The sequence below is a fragment of the Podarcis vaucheri genome (assembly GCF_965113315.1).
Source record: "Podarcis vaucheri genome assembly, chromosome: 12".
In the NCBI taxonomy this organism is placed as follows: Eukaryota; Metazoa; Chordata; class Lepidosauria; order Squamata; family Lacertidae; genus Podarcis; species Podarcis vaucheri.
In genome coordinates this window covers 36,963,848-36,988,442 of record NC_138750.1, presented here as the reverse complement: position 1 = coordinate 36,988,442, position 24,595 = coordinate 36,963,848, and the positions used below count along the sequence as shown (strand labels likewise).

At 41.5% G+C, this 24,595-nt stretch overlaps 1 protein-coding gene across 1 annotated transcript in view; it reads left to right on the top strand.

The window, feature by feature from the left end:
• VPS50 (VPS50 subunit of EARP/GARPII complex) overlaps nucleotides 1-24,595 on the top strand; it is a 76,467-nt gene that overhangs the window by 37,915 nt on the left and 13,957 nt on the right. Inside the window, exons 17-22 of the mRNA XM_082194144.1 lie at nucleotides 1,491-1,581; nucleotides 2,936-3,112; nucleotides 5,900-6,018; nucleotides 7,932-8,038; nucleotides 13,338-13,459; nucleotides 16,133-16,213. Of these exons, the coding sequence (XP_082050270.1) occupies nucleotides 1,491-1,581; nucleotides 2,936-3,112; nucleotides 5,900-6,018; nucleotides 7,932-8,038; nucleotides 13,338-13,459; nucleotides 16,133-16,213 (697 nt within the window). The remainder of the gene's footprint in view (nucleotides 1-1,490; nucleotides 1,582-2,935; nucleotides 3,113-5,899; nucleotides 6,019-7,931; nucleotides 8,039-13,337; nucleotides 13,460-16,132; nucleotides 16,214-24,595) is intronic.

Genomic DNA, 24,595 nt, shown 5'->3' with positions numbered 1-24,595 from the left:
TGTTTTCAAAGAATCTCATGTTTAGCATTGTGACACATGAACTGTGGATTGTGCTTTTACAGTAAGTAATAGCTAGTTGCTAAGTGAGCCAGCTTCTAACAACAACAACAACAACAACAACAATAATATTTATATCCCACCCTCCCCAGCCAAAGCTGGGCTCAGAGCGGCTAACAACAGTAAAATAATACAGCATTCAAAAATTAATTCATTATAAAATCTATAATGAGTTATAGAGCTGACTTGTTTAACGATTTCTTGTTGTAAAACCACAATTCCCAATTTGTGCATAATTCTATGATGAGATTTTTTGAAAACAAAACTGAACTTGACAGGTTTAACATTGCAGGTGAAAATGACCAGTGAATACATATATCCATCTGTCAAGTTTTAATCAACTGCAGTGTGCATGTAACCTCTTGGCAGGACGATACCTTTCTAAGTGGCAAGGAGATATTGATTGCTGCCTGCTTCCAAGATTTCATCACTTATCAGGAAGATACAGATAATCAACTTGCCAAGTGACTAGGTGTCAGTATTGACCCCAAAGCTTGAGAACAGGGGGTCAGCAAACTGAGGACCGTGGGCCGGATCAGGCCCAGTTGCCTTCAGAATCTGATCTGTGGACTGTCCATGGATTGGCATGGGGAATCTGTTCATTCGGGCTGCGCCATTTCCCCCCATGTGCCATTCCATCCCCCCCTCCATACTGCGGCGGTGCTTCTTCCTGCCCTGCCTAGAGGAGGAAGGGGGCTGGGCTAAGCTGGCCGAGTGTTACGCTGAGGTCTGTCTGTTTTTGCTGTTTATTTTGCGTTTTTGTTTTTGCAGCTCTTTTTGTTTTGTGTGGAAACCAGTTCAGATATTGATTGATTGATTGATTGATTGATTGTGTGACTGCAGTACATTGTTTATTGCTTTCATTTTATGGATCAATGGTCTCATTAGATAGTAAAATTCATGTTAAATTGCTATTTTAGGGGTTGCTTTTAAAAGTCTGGTACGGATTAGTCCGTTTTGCATTACTTTCTATGAGAAAGCTTGCCTTGGTTTTGGAATGCTTTTGGTTTTGGAACAGACTTCTGGAACGGATTAAGTTTGAGAACCAAGGTACCACTGTACTAAATTTCCCCAGTTCTGACCATTGGTACACAATTTGCATATTTTTATTGCAGAGGATCTACTACTCTGTTCATCACTCTACCCAGGGAGGGCTTGTGTAGGTATTTCCTTTTTTGTTGTTGCTTAAGCTTCATGAAAACATGGGTAGGAAACAGTTTATCTCACCCCTCAGTCCTTTCCTTCTCATTTGGCTCCTATGCGACTGCTAGATATCCATTTTGGAGAACCATGTAGTAGAGACGTGATTAGCTCATTAACGGATGATTATTAAAGAATAGCAGAATTTGATTTAATGGAACTGCAGCTAGGTTCTTAATTTCTCAATATAGTTGACTTGTTACACCCTTTGCTGACACTAAACTTTGTTTTAGAACCCGCCTCGAAGAACTGCGAATGTTCTTGGAGAACGAGACGTGGGAGCTTTGTCCTGTGAAATCAAGCTTCAGCATATTACAGCTTCATGTAAGTCGAAGCCATGTTAAAAAGCAGGAATGGGGCGAATGCTTAACATAAATGGTTAAGGCTACTTTGGCCAAGACTGTTGAAGGGTTTGCCGCTATCTTGACTTTCGCTGTACATTTGCTGTGACTGTGTTGTGCTAGGGAAACAAAACACAGTGTGGTGATACCTTAAAGCACCGTATGCATTTTGTATTCAGAATAGGAAGGACCAAATTTTAAAAGAAGTTCTTGGATGTGCAAGGTGTTTTTCACTTGCCAATAAGCTCTTTTGCACCTTGTGCTGTAAATCCAAATGCGATGGTTTGCTTTCGCTACAGATTTTATGCAGTGTCTTGCACAAATGGAAGCATGACAGCTGTTGTGGAGCCTACCTGTTAACAGCAGTGTGTGAACTTGGGGGCAAGGTATATATGTGGGAGTGGTCTTTTTGTTTACTGGATTCAGCCCTTCTGCTGCCTTTGAACATCATTCCAAGCAATTGTTTTGTTTGATAAGAACAAGCTGCAGTGAACCTTGCACGTATTCCTCATTTAGTGTGACTGTGAGGACTGGAAGTTATCACTTCTGATGGAAGCTTAGCACAGTTCCGCATGTTATATAAACTTAAACTATGTGTAATGTTAGTTATCGTTTTTTTAAACAAGCAAGCTTCATAGCCAGTGTTTTGAATTTGGCTTGTTTAAGATGAACCACAGTTAAGGTGAACCATAGTTTGTCAAATCTGGATGATGGGACAAGCTGTGATCAAACTGGAAGCAAAAGCTTCCAAACTTGCAGTTGCAGGGGCGCAATATAGGGAACATGAGGGTAACAGTGGTTTGTTCTTGTTATGCTAAACAATGGTTTTGCATGATGTCCAAATAGAGTCTTCAATCAGCATTTGTGCATCCCATTCTATTTCCAGCATTTAAGATAGTGATAAAACCAGATGCTATGATAAAAAGAAAACTTGTTAAAATTCACTTTTAGCAGCCATTTATATTGATTGATTTTTAAGCAGCTGTAAATGCAGAGGCATTGTAATTCTCATAATTTGCTTTTTAAAAAGTCTGCCGTAACGTAATTCATCACGATGCTTCACTAATGAACTTAATATGTGTTTTGAAAGTCTTTCATTTCCAAGCTGCAGGGGGTGTTTTGCCTGAAGTAATTGGGCAAGTGTGTTAGAATTAGACAAGCATCAAATTAATGGTTACATTTGCAGTCTTTAAAAATAAAATGAAATGAAAGAAGGAAAGCCATGTTAGCTGAAAGGCAAACACCACAGTGCTTGTCAAGAAACCACTCCTTTATTATGTGGATCAATATTTAAACTGCATGACAGAGCCTATATATCACCTGTTTTGTGTTAATAGGAATTTAAGTTCATGGCACAGTCCCGTTCCCCTTCTGTGTCGCCAAGCAAGCAGCCTGCTTCAGAAATAGAAAGAACCATAACTCTGTTTGAGCAGTACTGTAATGGAGGGAATCCCTTTGAAATCCAAGCCAACAACAGAGATGACGAGACTGAGGATGTGCTGGCTTCCAATGGGGTAAGGGAACACTGTGATGAGCTCTTAGTATTATGTGAGACATGGTATTTCTAACCAGTTAATTTTCAAAATGGAGGTTGCAAAGTAATAATCCTTCAAACAGGGAATTCCCTGTCGACATGCCTGGTGTTACTGTCAAAATCTTGATTCAGGACAGCTCAGTTGATAGAGCACGAGAATCTCAAATGTAAGGATTGTGAGTTCGAGCCCCACATTGGGCAAAAAGATTCCTGCATTACAGAGGGTCGGACTGGGTGACCCTTGTGGTCCCTTCCAACTTTACAAGTCTATGGTTCCATGTTGGGAATAGCATCCTGGTTACTTAACACAAATGCTCCTAGACGCACCCGCCCACCTGTAAGAACCCAGTTAGAACCTTGGTCTATGAGGGAGATTGGGGTGACAAAATAGCAGAGCAGTGGCCTCTCAGGACTATTGGGGGGGGGGGCTATCTTCCAGGACAGACTGGATTCACTCTGTAATGCAAATTCCAGGTCGGGAGTGGGTCATTACTAAATCTGTTGAAACTTGCATTCAGTTGATTAGATAATTTACTTGTGCTTTGGTTGACCTAGACTCTCTGTATAAGATTAAAAACACATTTCTCCTCCTCTGTGGTACACAGGAATTGTATACCTGTTCACCGGTGAACACTTCGTGCCCCCGATGAAGTGAGCTCTGATTCATGAAAGCTTATGTCACAATGACTTTGTTAGGCTTTAGGGCTGCATAAGACTCTCTGTTGTTATTGCTGCTACAGACTAAAAAACTGGCCTGTCTGGAATCCTGCCCGGTTTACATATGCATCTTGTCTAAAGCAGCCGATAGCTGAAGGGCAAATGAGCCTCTGCCACACAAATCCCATGTTGTTGTTTAGTCGTGTCCAGCTCTTCGTGACCCCATGGACCAGAGCACGCCAGGCACTCCTGTCTTCCACTGCCTCCCGCAGTTTAGTCAAACTCATGCTGGTAGCATCGAGAACACTATCCAACCATCTCATCTGTCGTCCCCTTCTCCTTGTGCCCACAATCTTTCCCAACATCAGGGTCTTTTCCAGGGAGTCTTCTCTTCTTATGAGGTGGCCAAAGTATTGGAGCCTCAGCTTCAGCAAATCCCATAGTGGTGGTTTAATTTTTTCCTTGTACAGTTCCTAATGAAATTAATGTTCAGATTCATGGTCACTGTCAAGGATTGGCCTTTCTGTTGCTACAATGCGAGTCGCGTTATGTTTTCCTATAAGTAACTGATTGGTTCTCCTATCATCACGGAACTGACACATTCTCAGATCGCTAGGGGGCGCAATGATCACATATACCAGCAACCGGCTGTGACTTTCTGTAAGTTGTAGTATATATTTTCTGCAACCTTGTTTTGGATTGCCATGGTAATACTGAGTTCTAGTCTATTTATTATGGAGGCAGACATATGCAGTTCTGCAAGGCTTGCTGTTTTGCCTCCTTTTGGTTAATACTTGCTGTGGTGCATCCCCACTCTCCAGGATCTGGATAATTAGTGAATTATCAGGCTGTCATGAAAATGAATTTGTACAGGGCTCTTTCTTTCTTTCTTTCTTTCTTTCTTTCTTTCTTTCTTTCTTTCTGTTTTGTGTTCTCTGTGACACTTGGGATACAGAACATTCTGTGAGGAAGGAACTAGAACGCTGAAGAAAATGAGTTATATGCATGTTTTCCTCAAATTTGGTTGGGCAGTTGTTAGATCTGCAGGCATAAAAAAATGAGTTTTATTAATCTTACATGTGGCTTTAATTTCTTGGGCAGCACTTAGCAAATATTTTAAATTATGGTGGTTTGCAATTTATTATCATTTTGCAGCCTCTTATATTCGGATCAAACGTTTAGTTGCATTGTTTCTCTTACTTAACTGAAAGCTGCTGTTGGTAGTGGTTCAGCTTTCAGCATTTTTCTTTCAAACAATTTATCACAATTATGCTTGTTTTGCTTAGATTTCTTGTCTGTCCCACCCTGTGGCTCATTCAATGCAGTGGGCCTGCCACTTAGGGGAGGGTTCAGTTCCAGGGGCCCACCTGAAAAGGCAAAATCACGCAAAGTCAGGAACCCCTGGAATCGCCCCCTACCCCCATGAGGTCGTGAGAGGGACCCATGATATTCCATGGGCTTTCCCATGACCTTCCCAGAGTGTGGTAAGTGAGGAGGCACCTTTCTTACTGGCCTCTAGGACGCTCTCAGAGCCCACACGCCCCCTTCCTAGAATGCTGTCAGAGCCCTCCTCTATTCCCAAAGCCTGTAAGAAGAACCCCCTGAGACCCAGTATGTGTGTGGTGTGTGTGTGTGTGTGTGTGAGAATAAATGGGGAGCAGAGAACAGTGGGTTTTCCCAGCTCTCCATTTAGTTATTTAATCCCCCACAATTGTAAGGTTACAATTGTGTAAATAAAGTGAGTGTAAGTTTCAGGCTGTCTGTCTATTTATCATCTATCTATCTATCTATCTATCTATCTATCTATCTATCATCTATCTATCTATCATCCATCTATCTATCTATCTAGAACTGAATCTGGCTAGTCCAGATATTATTTGCTGTGTAAAAAACCTATAGTACTGTAGTTGTCTTTTTTTTGAAGAAGAAGTTTTTGCCTGGTGAGCAAGGTATCTGCCATTCACCAGGGAAAGAATGACAGGAACAGTATCTTAACTTCAGACAACGTTGCTCTGTGTATGGAATTAAAGTCTAAGGACCACTGAGGCATTTTATGTGCCTTCTGAGTTATTGCACAGGAGCTGAAAGCGTTTACGGTTTATTTTGATAGTATGAATCGGATGAGCAGGAAAAGAGTGCCTATCAAGAGTATGACAGCGATAGCGACGTTCCTGAAGAACTGAAGAGAGACTATGTTGATGAACAGACTGGAGATGCCCCGGTAAAAAGGTACCTTGAACACACGTTTCATAACTTATTTTTTCTGACATGCTTAAGCATAAACATATATACTGTCAACTCATCCTTAGTGGGACTTCGAAAGCCTCTCCCCCCCCCCATGCATATCTTAAGGTAACTCTTTCTACATTTGCCTAGCGAGGAACACTCCCTACCTGCTCCCACCATGCTTGTATGTACCAGATATGTGCCACAAAAGCCCCTGCGTAGTGCAGAGTATTCTGTTCTAGGATGCCATCTGTTTAAAAGCAAGGATGCATCATCTCTGAGGCTTGTGTTGTTTTTGGACTCCAGCTCCCATCAGCCTCAGCCAGCATGGGCAGTTGTCAGGGATGATGGGAGCTGGAGTCCAGCAGCATCTGGGATAGCCACAGGATAGCCATCCTCAGTTTAAAGAGAGAATTGCATAGGCCTGTTAGTTGTTAACCATGTACCTGTGTAAACTGAGCATGCTTGTTAAAGGACAGTGAGCGAGCAAGCTTCTACAGCTGCTCTTGGCAGTCATGGGCAAGTGATGGTTAAGCAAAGCTTGTCTGCTATTACTGATCTTCTCACTAGGGAACCCTTGATAGTCAACTGAGGAACTCCAGAACACTGTTTGGAAAACCACTATTTGACGTTCATGCTTTTTATCAGCCACCTTGGATGTTTTTAAACTGTTACAGGAAAAAGCCCCACATCTGGTTGTGACCTGCATTAGTTCTGAAGGTGGTGGTGGTACCCAAAGCAGAGCATCTGACTATGTCTAGAGAGCAGCCAGGTTCATATAGGAGCAGGCAGTCCTTCTCCCAGCAATGGCCACCAGCTTGGATAGGTTTTAAAAAAAATTCATGGAGGATAAAAGGTTGTCAAAGGCTCCTAAATCTGATATCTTTGTGTTCTACTGCCACTGTTGGAGGGAGTATGCATCTGAATTTCAATTGCTTGGAAACCGCAGGAGGCGAGAGCACTGTTGTACTCAGGTCTGGTTTGCTGGTTTCCCACAGGCATCTGGGTTGGCCACTGTGAGAGCAGGATGTGAACAGGTGCGCCACTCACCTGATCCAATAGGGCTCTTCTGGTGTTCTTTGATTAGAGAAGGTGGAGATCTAAAATGGGTGGAAGCTGCACAACTCCGTTTAGCATCTTACAAGGCAGATGAGTAACAACGTGGAGGCAAATGAATGCTACTTTGGGAATGAGAAAATAGATCTTTGCCAATGGAGGCGTTAGCGTTACAGCTTTTACATCCGCAATGATCTTCATAGCTAAAAAGTCAGCAAGAGCTTTGCTTGGCCTTTGTAGCTCTGATAATTATTCCATGAAGAAATTAAAATGCTGCACGCTCCAGCTAAAATAAAGCCATTTATCATTTTAAGCGCTTGGGCTAAGACCTTTTTTCCCATCCTTTTGTTAATTGGCAAAATTGAAATTAGGCATGACTTCAGTATGACTTAATTACTAAGGGTACAGGGTGATAAATGTATTCCTGTTGTAGAAGACAGATAAACAGGTGTGGAAGCCCGAGGCTACTAGGAAGCAATACTCTGTTCCGACTAAAGGAGCCATCTCTTATTTTATTCTCTCAAAATGAAAGTAACATTTTACCTAACTCCCAGTACTTCTTAATTCCAGTCAAAGCCTTGCCATTATTGGGCCAGCCATATCCACCCCGAATGCAAATTTTTGGAAGGATACTTAAGCCCCTTCATTTCTCGATCTGGGCTAGAGAACTTGTTTTAGCCTGAAGGGCCGCATTTCCTTCTGGTCAGCTTTCCAAGGGGCCGCATGGCAGTGTGTTTACTTACAAAACATTACTATGCTCTGCTCCTTTAGTGACAAGAACAAAATATAAGCGGAACATTAACTTCCCCATCTGCGTGGTCCATGTCTATGCACTTATACCTAATAATTTTTCTACCTAGTATTTCTCGAGAAACTTTGAGAAGCAGGAAGCGATCAGATTATTGCCTCAGTAAGGTGAACGCTCCCATTTTGACCAACACTACACTGAATGTAATAAGACTTGTTGGTAAGTGAAATGGTTTCTTGCTTTCTTAATACAACCTGCATGTTTTATCAGTGTGTGTGTGTTTTATATTTAGAATTGCCTGGCTTTTAAAACTTTATAGCAGGAGTGTCATGGTCTCATCTTTGAATAGTTCTGAGTTGCCGTTGCTGTTATATTTTTGTTACCAAAAATTACAAAAATTATGATGTGAAACAAAATGATAAAAGATTGCAAGATAATTTATCATGAAGAGATTCTGCAGTATATTTACAAAAGAAAAGCATGACAAAAGCACACCAGGAGGGGAGAATTAGTAATAACGATTAATTCAAAGAATGGAATATGCTTCATTTCAAAAAGGCTTCATGAAAATATTCCCATTTAGTAATCCACCACATTATCTTACAACATTTTCACAGGTGTGTGCAATCAGTCCCTAGCTATTGTTTAATGTAATTAACTGGGGGTTCTCAGGCAGTCGATGCCTCCTTATAGCGCTGCTCCTTTTTCCACCACCCTTTTTAGCTTAATTATCTCTCAACTGCTCCCATATTTTAGCTGTTTTTCTGTAGTCTTTCCAGTGTCTGGCATATAATATCCATGCTGATTGGAGTATATCTGGCACGTGTTCAACTTTCTTTATTTTCCTAAGAGGCGACATGATAGGAAGTGTATAAAATTATGTGTGGTATAGAGAAAGTGGCTCGAGTGCATTCCCATCCCCATCTCTTATAATAATAGAACTCAAGGACATCCCATGGATTCAGGACAGACAAAAGGAAGTACTTCTTTGCACAGAGCCTAGATCAGTGATGGCCAAACTTGGCCCTCCTGCTGTTTTGGGACTACAACTCCCATCATCCCTAGCTAACAGGTCCAGTGGCCAGGGATGATGGGAATTGTAGTCCCAAAACAGCTGGAGGGCCAAGTTTGGCCATCACTGGCCTAGATAAACTATGGAATTCTTTCCCACAAGAAGCAATGATGGCTGCCAACTCGGATGGCTTCAATCAGGGATGCCAAGTTAAATAAAACATGGAGCTGAGGCAGGTAAGTCCCGCCCCACATAACCACATAATTGATCATATGATGCGGCACACAGACACCATTTGAATGGCAATGCCCATCAACTTTGGGAGGAAACCCCCTCAAATGTTTTATTTGGGGGGCCGAAGGGACCCCGGCCCCTAGGAGTTGGCTCCTATGGCTTCAGTAGAAGATTAGACAAGTTCATGGAGGGTGCCTACAAACCCTCGTGCCTGTATGCTGTCTCCATACCAGATGCAGTGTGCTTCTGAGCAGCAGTTGCTGGAATCAGATGGGAGAGCAGGTCCTGCTTCCAGGCTTCCCATAGGCATCTGTTTGGCCACTGAGAACAAGATGATGGGCTAGACTGGCCACTGGCCTGAGCTAGCAGAGCTCTTCTTATGTTCTTGTGGATGTAAGGTTTTATTTAACAGGCAGCGATGTGTCAGACATGCTGTAATTTGGTTACAACGCCCACTACTTAATGTTAGCTAGGATGCAAACCTTGGAGAATACTTGTACTGAGCCAACGTACGTGCCCACAAATGTGCTTTGCCACTGACTGGTGTAACAGAAAGTCCTTCGGTGTTTGGGGGCTTTTTATTGCCTTTTACGATGCTTAGAACAAAAAGTTATCACACGAAGTCATTACCTTAATCTACAATGTAGGTAAATGGATTTTCATCTGATGGACACGAGGGAATGTAATTGAATTGTGTTGTGTGGAACCTCATTTCCATGCATCCTTGCCAGCAATCTTGTTCTCCCCATGCTGTTACCTGAAACTTCGTTAGACTCTGGGAAAACATTGCCTTTGTGAGCATGACCTACGCACTCTGAGCTCTTCTGGGATGCTGCGGTAATAATTTGATAAATATTGCTCAATATTTCTTGGCCAAACGCATGGTATCTTTCTCTGAACTAATAAGACTGTTGACACATCTGGTTGAAGAACATGCAGAATTGCCGTCTAAAAATCAACGCGGGCACTTCCTTCTTTACGGAGTTTAGATTAATTTGGCAAAGATTATGTTGTTCATTACTTACAAGCCAGAAATGTGAGGAAAGATTTTTGGGCCTGAACTCCCAGTTCTTTGGTTGTTCTTTATTTCCTTCCTTCATAGCTTCTTTAAAGGATATCCCTAGCTAGGTTGGCCATTATGGGGTAGAACTGGCCATATTCCAGTGTATTTAGGGATTATTGAAAGAATGCATTATCAAGCACAGATGATAAAGTGTTGTCTCTCAGATCAATGACCTGGAGCATGGAAGGCAGATAGAAAGTATATGGGTAAAAATTGTGGTAGAGGGAAACATCGGTGACCTTACTGTGTGTGTCTGCTATGGATCTCCAAGTCAGACTGAAGACTTGGATGATGCCTTCCTAGAGCAGAATACCAAACATTCAAAAAGAAGAAATATAGTAGTCATGGGAGACTTCAACTGAGTTTTGTAAGCAGAGGTTGGATGGCCATCTGTTATCTTTAGTTGAGATTCCTTCATTGTAGGGAGTTGAACTAGATGACTCTCAGGGTCTCTACAATTCTGTGACTCTATCCCTGAACTTTATATGCCTTAATAGGCTCTTTGGACTGCAGCCATGGTTTTATAAACAGGTACCTAAATAAAGAATAGTGGATATGCAAAAGTTATTTGTTGAAACTAACCCTACCATGAAATATTTTGCTATGTCAGTGTTCTAAAGGCGGGGGAAGGCGTTAAAAATGCTTTTCCCTATTCTGTATTTGATAATTACTAATTGGCATGTCCGTTGTGCTTTTGTTGCACAAAAAGTCTTGTAGAATCTATATATCCTTTCAATAACCCTGTGAGACACATTAGGGTAAGAAATTGGGCTTTTCATGCATTATCCAACTCCAGCATGAAAGGAAATTTCTAGGTGAAGATACGCAAAGAGTAAAAAGCATGGATATCCTTTTTTTAAAAAAAAGCACGAAAAAGGCAGTGAACACTGACTTAGAAATCTGGGATGCTTTGAGGTTTTTAAAAACTGCTTTGGGCTTTTGTGTTTTTTGGTTGTTGTTTTTACAATCAAGCAGTAAATTGCAATGAAAATAAATAAATCAATCTTGCATGGGCCACTGCGATTTTTCTTGAAGCTATATTGCAATTTACAAACACCTTGAGTAACACCTCTAAGATATTGCTATATGGTTCATTATGTGTTCTGCTGCCTAATTTCTCACACAAAACATAAAGCAGAAATACATTTCTGTTATCTCTTTTTCTGCCAGACTTTAAGGGCAGACTTGGATGACTCCTCCATAATCTATTTGAGATAAGGTTAATGTGAGCTATTGCCCCCCCCCTTTGATGGTTCCAGCTTGTGAGAGCTGGAAAAGACGTCTTCCAGTGAACCATCGTGTAATGGAAATTTTAACTGTGATAATCATAACTGTAGGATTCTATGCTATGTAAGAATTACCCACGGCCATGTAAACCCTGTTACTGTGAGAGCCTATCATGAAATTATTCTAAACGCATCCATAAGCACTTGACAAATTATATAGTAAACCGAAAACATAAAAGTTGCAGGCTTTTAAATATTAAAAAGTAACTTACCCCATATAGTTTTGCCTGGAAGTCTTAATATCACACTTGTTTTAGAATCCAGATTGCCAAGAAATATGTGCCAATGGCAAACAATTTGTCAAAAAAGTGTGTAGTTGATTGCATATTTGTAAAAGTCTGGTTTCACTGCAAGTGCTGCTCATAATGTTCTTCCCTTCCCTTCTGGTTATTCTAGGGGATTTTTTTTGGGGGGGGCACACTCTGCTGATGGTCCTGTTGGTGACTTTTCTGGTGGTTCCTTTTCAAAATACCTGGTTAGTGCAAAAAAAAAAAAAAAGTTGTCTACTAGGTTTATAGGAGAGAGTTTAAAAATTGGCATTATCTTATGGAAGGAATGAAGAAGAAATGTTCCTGGAGCCTGAACAGTGTCAAGATGCAGAATGATGTAGTGATAGAGAAATGTTCTTGGCATCTAAGGGAGAAAAGATTTTACAGGGGCAAGATTTAGGGAAGAGTTCCTTGTCTTCCTCATAGACTCTTAAGTCCTATCTTCTAGCCTTTCTGTTAAGTAGATGTTCTCATTGAAAGAGATGTTTGGAAAATCCAGGCCCATGGGATTATCTTGGGTGTTATTGGAATTGCTGACATACATATCAGTTACCAACAGCTTCAGATGTTATTTTTCTCCATAAATGTGATTGGTAACATTGGGACTGTTCACAGGTGCAAGGATGGGCAAGCCCAGAGAAAAAGGGATAATGAGCCAAATTTAAGGAAATGTTCAAGGCTACCAAGGCTTAGAAGGATGTTTGTAATCGAGGAACATAAAATCATTAGGGCATTTCATTGCCTTAACAGTTTGCATTGCAGATTTAATGCTATTTCATGGGCTAGTGCAATGTATCATAATAAATGAGATGCTGCCTTAAGCTAAAAACGGTGGTATGGTATTTTTTCCATAAACGTGCTTAAACTTTCCGGGTTCTGATTTCGCAAGGTTTATTATCATTACCTCTATTTCTGATGTCCAGGCTGTGATTGCCACTTTTTATGTAGGTGCCACCCACATCCAAGAGGAGAGGTATTAGCAGGCCTTTGTAATTTGCAGAAGTGCAAAACAACAATCGCAATAGTATTAGAAATAAAACCTAAGTGGGGGAACCACAAAACAGCCCAGTGAGAATTGAGAGTGCTCCATGGCTCTTTAATACTGATTGATAGCTGAGGGGCTGGAAACCTGAGCAGGAAAGTGCTTCACACTGCCAACACTTTGTTGTGTGGCAAGGTTGCCCTATCTATGCCAGTTTGCAACATTCCACCACACATCTAGGCTGTGCACACAACCATATGTTTAAAGCACACCCTTCCCACCCCCTAAAAAAGAATCCTAGGAACTGTAGTTTGTGAAAGGTGCATGTCTAAAATGTGTGCAACCAACATGAAAAGTTTAGAAAGCTCTGGTTTAGATCCTAACCTATGGTGACCTTTGCTTTCAGTTATGTTAGGAAATAGCTGCTATTCTATCCAATATTTGGGGGGGGGTGTGATATTGCAGAATGGGCAGGCCCAGCATGGATCGTTTATTGTATTTTCATGGGATGCACACAGAGACTCAGTCCTTTTAGCATCCACTCGCACACACCTTGCCAACCACCAGTACAGTATGGGCATTTCACTAATAATAAGTATGTATAAAAGCTGGTTTGACATCAGCGTGGCATGGAAAGTTGAACTTTTGTGGTGTTCTTTTTTGTCTTTGAAGGCAAATACATGCAGATGATGAACATCTTGAAGCCCATTGCATTTGATGTGATCCACTTCATGTCCCAGCTTTTTGACTACTACATGTATGCAATATATATGTTTTTTGGCCGAAATGACACGGTAAGTAAATATTGCCATTTAATCAGTGTGTGTGCATGCATGGTGAAGGGGAATAGTATAAGGGGGTAGTGATAGCTGGAATATTAATTTGCAATTCTAGAAGTGTAAATGGTATAAGGTCTGTGCGAGGGTTTACACCTATCTCTGCTTCCCAGATGTCATAGAGAAAGAAATGTTGTTATGAGGAAACAATCTGAGTATTACGGAAAAATTGGTTTCTGGTTTGTGATATTGTGAGAGAGAAGATGGGGGTTTCGCTAGAATAATTCATTTTGTTCAGCTAATTGCTTTTCAGATATGATGTTCCTTTAATTTGGAGGCTCTCTCAAAATGTCATAACAAGACCAAGGAAAGAAACCCTCATAAAAAACCCATAACAACAACCCTACACAAGCTTGCCCACAGGCAGACTAATAAGAGGAATTTGGATGAGACATGCAGGGTAGTGGCTGTGTGGTAATAATAAGGACTGAGTAAGCTGCAGTTCCAATGGAAATCAATGGCATGTGAGTGCCAAGCGGCACTGGGATATGCTGCTGTTTTGCTTACAGTGACTGAAAGAGTATAAAGGAGGGATGAGGCTCATCAAGGCCTCTTGCTCCTTTTAAGATAACACTAGGAGAAGAATATAGGGAGGTGCCCACTCTACCCTTCAAATCTGAAGGCACCTCGCAGCATTGAGAAACTAGGTGTTAAATAGCTGGATACATTTCACACATGCCACAGATCATTTGCTTATTCATTTATAACTTGCAAATCTGAAAGGTATGTTCAGAATATTAGTACTAAGGAACAATATTTTCCATGTTGCAAGAATCCCAGAAGCAATGCAAATACTAGAATCAAGTGCCCCACGAGCTTTAACAGGATGGGATCCTAAATCAGTCATTTATTTGCTTGACAGATCCACACATGGTTCCAAATTGTCTAGGGCTGTTCTTTTGGCAGGAGTAATAACATTGAGATTTGGTTGTTTACAAAGATGAACAGCAAATAGTTTTTTTAACACTGACTTGATTTTCATTGGCTGTTTCTGCTGCTCTTTCTTTAACCCCCCCCCCTTTGCACCTCCTGTTTGCATTTTAAAGATTTTACCCAGTTCTACACTTTCCACATCTAGCAGAGAACAACACAGTGCTAGGCAGGTAAATGCGCAAGAGTTGGCTTTTTGAACATTGTGTTTCCTACTGTAGTGTTCCTTATTGTTTGGCTTTTTGAAGAGCAGTTCCCATGGGAAACATACAGCTTACGAAAAGGGTCTGTGAATTTAATTTAGCCTTCTTGTAAAGATGAAATGATAACCTAGCATCTCTGAAGACCTCAAACAACTTTGCTAATAATAATAATAATAATAATAATAATAATAATAATTTGGTATGCCCTTTAGGCCAGTAGAATAAAAGAATGATAGAATTGTAGTGTGGGAGGGGACCCTGAGGGCCTTAGAGTGCAACCCCCCTCCTACAATAAGCTGCCTGTGTTGGGGATACCATTGAGTAGGGTCAACCCCACTAAATTGAAAAGGAAATGTTTTTGAACCTTGGAAGACCGAAGACATTAATAATTTTATTGTAAACTTCTCTAAGTGAAAGTCTGTCATCTCAGCCCACACACTGCAGATGTGTGTGCTATAAAGAATCACAGATTGCCTTAAGTGTTCTTCCATATTCAGTTGCCCGTGTAACAGTGGCACGCTATTTAAAATATTCAGCCTTTTCCATCATTCAAGCCCATTTGTCTACTTCAAGCCACTTACCCAGTGGGACATAAGTGGGAGTAACTTGGCCAATGCACAGGTACATTAGCTTGAGTGGCTTTTGAATGATAGTTAAGGTCTGTTCTGTTGAATCCGAAGCAAAGGAGTGTCTTCCTGAACTGACAAATGTATTCCTGGTGTGAAACACATACCCATATTTTGACAATATGGTTGAAGTTGACCCTTGAAATGCATGTATGTTTCTTAGTTCTCACGCTATAGTTTTGTCAACTGAGCAGCTCTGTCTGGGTCTCTTATAATTCCCACTGAATTTAAAATGTGGTAAGTTGCAACAGGATGAGCTAGTATAATTCATTCCTATAATGGAATGGCTTTGGGTCTTTGTGAATCATGACACTGGAACATTTTCTGTTTGATTCATAATCACAAATGTTTGTGTAGGTGTAACTTCACTGAATCTTTTCAAAAGGAAATCTTCCTTATGTAACTTGTTATCTTAGAGCACAAAGGTAATTGCTACTAAGTAGCAAGTACAGTTCTTCATTCCGATTTACATTAAATTTGTTCTTCATGTGGCAAAGATGTCTGGTGCCATTTGATGCCATTCTCACAAAGAATACAAAGCACATGGCTTCCCAAAGTGCAATATAAAGTATTCTGGAAAAAAATTATCCCCTAATACAGTGGATAATTCATGTGTCCGGTATGAATTGTGTGTGGTCGTTCTAGTGTATGAAACTTAGTTTTTCTTTTTATATGAGTGCAATGTTGAGTGTGTTGCTGCTGCCTTCCCGCCCCATCCCACCTCTTTTTCCATTTTTTATTTTGATTGAAATACCATGTCATGCTGAGCTTTTATCCAATGTGGCAATGGAATGTAGGCAAATGGGAAAATTCCTTTGTATTATTTGTATGCTATCCAAATTGTGTTGCTTAGAATTCCCTCTCACTTCCAGTTTGAAACGACAGGACTGGGACTCAGCAGCAGCCGGCTTCGAACCACACTCAACAGAATACAGGAGAGCCTGATTGATCTGGTAAGTTGTAGGACTTTGAGTAATTGAAATGGAAGAGTAATAGGAATTTCTGCTTTGCATTGGTTGCTGTACCAGATGTACACCATCCTGAGTAATTGCACTAAATCCATGTTAGATTACAACAACACATGGTTTGTGGAGATGGCTCTGAAGATGGTTCGGAAACTTCAGCTGGTGCAGAGTTCAGCAGCCAGGAAGACGGCTTGAGCATATTACACCAATCCTGGCTTGACTGCCCCAGCTGCCAGTTAGGCTAGGCCAGGGGTCTGCAACCTTTAAGACAAAAAGAGCCACTTGGACCCGTTTCCGAAGGAAAAAAAAACTGGGAGCCGCAAAACCGGGAAGGTAACGTCGAGACTAATGCACGCACCGCCCCCATGCGACGTCACAGCCAGTACAGCGCCCACCACAGTGGGGAGTGTCGGGGCACACAATGCGCCTCCTCCCCTCACTAATATCCGCCCCGGAGCCGCGGCAAAGGTGTAAAAGAGCCACATGCGGCTCCGGAGCCGCGGGTTGCAGACCCCTGGGCTAGGCCCTCTTGTTGGTCCCTCTTGACCCAGACCACTGGGTGATCCACAATAATGAAGAAACTTGGAAACTTGGCAAAGTTGATGCCTGTGTATATTTCAGAAACAGCATGAGACTGTGGTGAAGCGGTGGTGGTTGAAAACTTACAATGATAATTGGGATTTTATCCTATATTTCATACCCATACCTCAGCAAAGCCATCAAGATGACTTTTAAAGATGGAAAGCTAAAAAAAAAAATGCATTCAGAAGATCTTTCCTTTAGGAATCACTGCCTGTTTTTTCACAGCACTTGCATTACCTGTGAATCCTTCTGTCTCAACTGTCCTCCAGAAGATACCCATCCTTTGGGGTCTAATGTTTCAGCAATCGGCCACAGCACCTTTAGTGATTATAAGCCTGCAGAGACCAAACATGAGACAGTTCAGTTCTCGCTCTCTGTGCTTCATGATGTGATACCCACATTAATTGGTATCAGTGATGTGAAATAAAGCCTAATGATTTTAACTCTGGTACCTTCACAGAATCACATTAGTAGGAACCATCAGTCCAGAAGTTTTTTCTGTTTCCAGTTCCCCACGCTGTTACAGAAGGCCCCTGACCCCCTGGAACAACTATGTGTGTATGGGGGGGTGGAACTCCGGGGGGCCCTGGAGCATGGGGTTCTGCAGGAGCAATGGATGGAAATTGTCTCCCCTCCCCCTTTCTCCAGTGGAGAATCACAGGCATTTGTTCCAAACTCAGTGCACTATGTGTTATTAATAATAGAAGGTCTGGTCTCAAGTGTGATTATAAAAGCTGTATGGTACAGTACTAAAATGGCTACCCAAAAGTCAGTCTAACCACTTTTGCCTTGCCATCTATCTCTCATCCTCTGAGAGCATGTTAGCTGCCAGTGGAAATATTTGATAGATGTTGATTTATTTGTGTGCCTCTTTTTATAGCCAAACACCAACATAATTTGGCTGTTGTTGTTTTTAGCTAAGACATTATTCATACCACCGTGATACACTGCATCTCTTTTATGTCAGCAGCTGGTTTAAATGAGTCTCCTCCTTCCAGGAAGAATTGAATCTACAGTATAAGAACCACAGTTTATCCTGTCAACTGTTGAAAGAACGTAAAAGCACATATCCCTAATAAGTAATGTGGTACCAATTCTGTGTTCACATTCTGCAATGGAATTAACTAGGCAGGTTAAATTTGAAATACTTTATTGTCACTTGTACAACTTGTATACAGTGAGATTACATGAGCACCCTCCACTCAGCTCTCTTAGTCTTAATTCCCCTCATTTACTGACGCACACCCACCAAACCCAAAAGTCAGTTGCTCTGTTGTTATCTTTTCATTCAGCAGCCTAACAGCCCACGGATAGAAGCTGTTCTTTACCCTGTTGGTGAGATTAATCATGCTTCTATATCTTCTGCCTGAGGGCAGGAGATCAAGAAAGTGCCAGCCAGGGTGTGAATCATACCTGAGAATTTTCCTCACTCTCCTGAGGCAACATTCTTCCGCTATTTCATCCAGTGGATTCACGGGACAGCCCATAATATCTTGTGCTGTATTCACCACCCTCTATAGGCACTTCCTATCAGATGATGTCAAACCAGCATACTACACTGTGATGCAGTATGAAAGGACACTTTCTATTGTTGACCGGTAGAAGATCATCAGATGTTGATTGACATTGTTCTTCCGCAAGACTCTGAGGAGATGGAGTCTCTGTTGGGCTTTCTTAACCACCTGGGTTGTATTTATTTTCCAAGTAAGGTCTTCACTGAGATAAACTCCTATGAATTTAAAGGAGTTTATCTCAGTGAAGACCTTACTTGGAAAATAAATACAACCCAGGTGGTTAAGAAATGAAGCTCCTTCTGGAAGGGGAAACCGCAAACGCAACTGATCAATAAAACCAGGCAAATACTTCTTTCCTCAGTGGAGAGGGTGACAAATTATTTACCAGCTCTGGTGCACTGCTCTTTGCTTTCAATAGAATGGTACTAGGGAACAGAACAAGTTCCTGGTTCAAGCACCATAGAGCTGCTGGCAGCCTTGGTTTGGCTTTATCTGTATTAATTGGGAGATCATTTTGATATAGTTCCCCCCCTCTATGGGTGTGGTTTCATAATAAACCCAGGTATGGACAGACGCATATAGAAAACACATTGGAATTGGAAAACCAAGGTGGATTCTCCAGGAAGGATATGTAACCATGTATGCTAGATTCCTGATAGCTCCTGCTCACAGATACCTTCTGTGAAACCCATGTGATAAAAGTGCTTTGTAAAGCACCGCAAGAGTCCATAAACTTCTATATGGGGGAAGCTGTGGCTTCCTTTTTCCGGAGAGGGTTCTGTGTTTAATCCCTGGTGTCTCTATTCAAGTGACTTTGGTTATGTGAGCAAAGTTTCCTTCCATTTCATCCCACATTTTCTGGGGGGTGATCACCTTCACTATGCATGCTGATTCATTACCCCCCACCCCTTCCAAAACTGAGCTTGGTAACAGCCACCTGATGGGAGTTGTAGCTCAGTACATTTGGAAGGCAGTAGGTTGTGGAAGGCTGGTCTAAAAGGTACTCACCAAGGTGGTTGTTTTTTTACTTCCCACAGTATATTTAATCTATATATTGTGTTTCAGCCTAGGTACAGTTTTATTTCTGAGACCGAACAAAAATGAGAGCAGTTAATATGTAAGCGGAGGAGCTTGTCAGAGCAATGGGATTTCCAGGGGTAGAAACAGAAAAATGGACCTTAGTTTTTTCCCATATGTGAGAGAAAATCTTATTTGTTTTTCATTTAGTTTGTTTTTCACTACAGTGAACTTATGCTGTACATGCTTAATGGGGGAGAACTGCTCTTATGAGATCAGAATTGGAAACCTTTTCCCATAAAGTCTAAAGGAAATGAAAGATCAGAAAACCTATCAAAATTGACAGCGTTCAAATTTAAGAATCCAGAGCTGCTAACTAGATCCATCTTAAACCTGGGGTAGTAAAAATGTCAAGTAGTGACAGATGTTCATCAGGGATGTGGCTGTTCATGCCACCAGGGCAAGGGAATTTTCAAAACCAAGACATTACTACAGAGAAGGCTTTGTCTCACATCCCTACACAATGAGCCATGTTTGCCAAGGGGTAACAAGTTGGACTATCAAGCCATTTCTAAAGTACTTGCTGCTGTATTTCTCCATGTGTACACTGTACGTGTGGGGGGGGGGGTGTGAGTCTGTCTTTCCTGTTCCCAGTTTCTGTGTGCTCTCCAGCACTGGCATTTGCATGTTCAGCAGACCATCAGGAAGCAGAGTCTATGTGCACCTGTAGGTTCTCCCTTCTGACAGTTTCCTGAATGCACCAGTGTTGAGGGTAGCAGAAGGCTTAACGACCCCATTCACACATAATGGTCAGCCAAACCATGGCTTAGGGGGAGCCAAGCACATATGCAGGTTCCTGTATTGAAAGTGGTAAGTTCTGAGGTCCTCCCTTGATCCTGCTGCCACCACAGCATCTATGACTAAGCCATGACTTGGCTTACTGTTGCATCTATACCCAGGCAGCTCATGGCTTGTTTGCTTCTGATAAACTTTGAGTGGTAAACTAAAAATAATCTTTGGTTTATGGGCTTGTGGTTTTTGTTTGGAGCGAAACAAAGCACAAGTCTGGGTCTGGGTGTAGTGCTAGCTCAGAGTAGCACAGCTCCAACAGGACTGGGGGAGCTTTGCTCCAGCAGTCTGCGTGTTCAACCTAAGCCATGGTTTGGCATAGCGTCAAGTTAGAATTGGGTCACTGAATGCTTGACTATGGCATTTATAAGTTTTCCTAGTAGATTCTAGGGACGCGGGTGGTGGTGTGGGTTAAACCACAGAGCCTAGGACTTGCCGATCAGAAGGTCAGCAGTTCAAATCCCCGTGGCGGGGTGAGATCCCGTTGCTCGGTCCCTGCTCCTGCCAACCTAGCAGTTCAAAAGCACGTCAAAGTGCAAGTAGATCAATAGGTATCGCTCTGGTGGGAAGGTAAACGGCGTTTCCGTGCGCTGCTCTGGTTTGCCAGAAGCGGCTTAGTCATGCTGGCCACATGACCCAGAAGTTGTACGCCGACTCCCTCGGCCAATAAAGCGAGATGAGCACCACAACCCCAGAGTCGGCCACGACTAGACCTAATGGTCAGGGGTCCCTTTACCTTTACCTTAGTAGATTCTAGGCTGTTCTCTGTAGCAGATTTTTTAAAAACCAGAAAGTTACCACTGACACTTTACAACTCTCTAGGAAAGATTTGTGCATATAAAATGCCGTGATCCTTTATTCTTTCTATTCCTTAATTTTCTGAGAAATCTTGCATTGGCAATGACGTCTAGCCATTACCTTTTTGACCAACTGTATTTTGGATGGCTTCCTGCTCAGTGTTGACTGTGAATTGCTCCATTAACTTTAATAAGACTAATTTTGCTTTCAAGTTAGGCAAATTCTTGATCAATTTTATCAGTGGCAAAAAAGTAATGAGTTGCATCAAACAAAAGCAATTTTGGATCCTGTTACATTTAGATTTGAGGGAGTCTGGCATACTCTTTATGAATTAAGATAACTCTAAGGTCATCTGTTCACAGGAAAAGGATTGAGAATTTAATTCTAAATACAGATAATGATAAGGGGGTCTAATTCTTTTAATGCACCTTCTAAAAAAGTGGAAAATAGGCAATTAAACCCCCTCTGGCGTCACTTCACCTCTTAAGCTGCTCATCTGAATATCTTCTTCCCTCTCTCACATTGGAGAAAGACTTCAGTTTTTTATTTCAGTTTAAATTTCTTGCTCACATTTCACCATGAGGTCCCAGGACAGGTTATAACAATTAAAAACTACAATACTGAAACTATTTAAAACAAATTATAGTCACAAAGATAGGGTTGATCTGAAAAAATATGTATCTCAGGTGTCAGAGGCTAGGGACATTTAATAGAGGCTCCAGAGGCTTGGGGAGCGAATTTCACAGCTTATGGGCTACCACAGAGAGTTCCCCCTCCTGGGACACCACCTTGAACTACTATGGGCAGTAGAACTATCAAGAGTCCTTCTCCCCAGGGGGTCTGAAGGGAAGGAGGTGGTATTTGCAGATATTGAGGGGCTAAATTATTTAGAGTTTGAACCCCAAAATGAGCTCCTGGAAATTGACCTGGAAACTAACTGGCAACCATTAGTTGCATCAGTAATATGGCTGCTACATTTTGAACTAGGTGAAGTTTCCGAGTCAGAAGGAGCAGCCGATCTTTTTGGTAGTTTTTTGGTAGCAGATTCCAGAAATGGAAATGGCGGCTTGATGATCAAGTAATGTATCAAGTCCAGTCATTTAGATATTTGAGTTTTATATTGAACAATTGGTTCTCCTAGAAACAACAGCAACTGTTTAAACACCAGTTTATCAGTTTCCAAAAAATTACTTAGCAAAGAATGGCAACTGGAGATCATTGTGTTTAGATTTTGTCTTAGTTCAGTTATTCCATGAGGCCAAGCTCTGGAGAGATGGCCAAAATCTCATTTGGAAATCTTGCAGGGTGAACTTTTGAGGGGGGAAAGTAGGACATGTCTGCTGTTCTCGGAGCTAAACTTGGGATGCCGTCTATCGCAACCAGAGTTGAAAATAAGTTAAATGGATGGTAACATCCTTTCAAGCTATGCCGGATGGAAAATGAAGGGTGGAGTGCTGGGCACAGAGATGTCAAAATAAACTGGCAATTGTAACTGTTGAAGGGTTTTTGGTGTTAGGCCATTCATTGTTGTGACCTGACAGAATGGGTTTCTGGCAGTGAAGTCCACAAACATAGTTATGGCTATGAATAGCATGTATTTCTTGTGGTGATGTTGCAAGTTTAAGAAAGATCAAATCAGGGCACATTACCTTCAAATACTGGCCTTCCTTATGTAGGCCTTTTATGGATTTTAAGTAAGACCATAGTAGATACAGTGGTACCTTGGGTTACAAACACCCTTCGGGTTACAAATACTTCAGGTTACAGACTCCGCTAATCTGGAAGTAGTACCTCGGGTTAAGAACTTTGCCCCAGGATGAGAACAGAAATCGCGTGCCAGTGACATGGCGGCAACAGGAGGCCCCATTAGCTAAAGTGGTACCTCAGGTTAAGAACGGACCTCCGGAACAAATTAAGTTCATAACCAGAGGTACCACTGTATCTTGAAGGGATGACTGCTGGTATTCCAATGCAGGAGTGAAAATGTTTGTTGTTGTTGCTGCAGCCAAATCGAATATACTACTAATTACTTTATTTATTTTACCCATTATATGTCGATCCATTGAAAAAAAATTGGTTGCCTGTTCTGTCTCAGTATTTGAGTTAAATACCACAAGATGCTGTGATTGAGATACTAAGAATAAATTGTTTTTATAACTTAGATGGTGGTGGTGTTTGTACCAAATGTGTTCCCCCACAAACTAATTATTTTAATGATTGAGCTTAATTATTTTAATGATTGAGCCTATTAGGGCCAGTAGGATGCTGCCCAGTCAACTGCAGTCTTCCCTCAAGCAGCCTCTGCCTACCTGCCTTCTCATTACAACCACTCTATGGGGTGGGACTGGCAGTTAGCTTCTTCCTCCTTAGCGCTCAGTTCAGTGTTGCCTTTGTAGAACTCAACAGGGAGGAGGCAAAGCTAGAATTAGTCAGCTCCGCCAGTCATTTGGCTCTGGCGCCACCTACTGTTGGCCTCCCTGCTTTCCACCCCACCAGTGTCAGTGAACACCGGCCACCATTGCCTTTTAGAACTGTTTCTAGTTAGAGTAAACAGTATTGAGCTAGTTACAGATAGGTGTTGGTCTGCCATAGTCAAAATAAAAAAATTCCTTCCAGTAGCACCTTAAAGACCAACTAAGTTAGTTCTTGGTATGAGCTTTCGTGTGCGTGCACACTTCTTCAGATACACAAGAAGAAGTGAAGAAGTGTGCATGCACACGAAAGCTCATACCAAGAACTAACTTAGTTGGTCTTTAAGGTGCTACTGGAAGGAATTTTAGTATTGAGCTAGACTGACTAACGATTTGACTCGGTTTCAGGTACTGTCATACGTTGTAATGGTAATGGGAGAATTTGAAGCCAAACTGATTATGTGGCCTTCATTTTACCCACCAGGTTTGTTTTGTGTGTTAAATTGGACTCTAGTCAGTATATAGGTAAAAAGCTCTTGCTATTCCCGGTTGTGTCTTCAAACTCAGGCCATATTGTTCTCAGTGGAGTCCTTATGAAACCATATCTTGCTTCTTTCTTTCTCATCGATTGTTTTACATTAAACTGAAAGACAACTTTTAGGACTGATAGTAGAAAAAGGGCACATTTGGTTTTGCAAAATTGCTCTTGCCCCGGGAAAGCATTGGTTAGTAAATAAAGCTTTAATTAACATCATCCATCACCATGAAGGGTGAGATATTAGTTCCTGTACATGTGCTTGTATATTTTGATGGCTCTGCACTGAAGTGCGTGCAGATAACTCCTTTGAGGAGGCAGATATAAATTTTTAGATTTTCGAGGCTGAATATAATTAGACTTTAGAAAAGTAGCAGTCTCCTTTTCATATTTAGCGGGAAGAATTGCTGAAGAGTAATGTATATCTTTTGTCATCTACTTGGCAAAACAGGAAGTGGACTAATGAAAACTTTGTGTTATTGTTTCATTGACTAATACTTAGCTGCTAGTATATACCTTTGAACTTTTGGGGACTGACTTCTGAGTGAAATTTCAGAAGATTGTGCTACTCATTAATTTTTTTATGGCTAGTTTATGTGCCAGTTGAATATGACCCTAGTTTTATGGATTTATTAAGGTAGAATTTTCTTTGACTTCCAGGAAC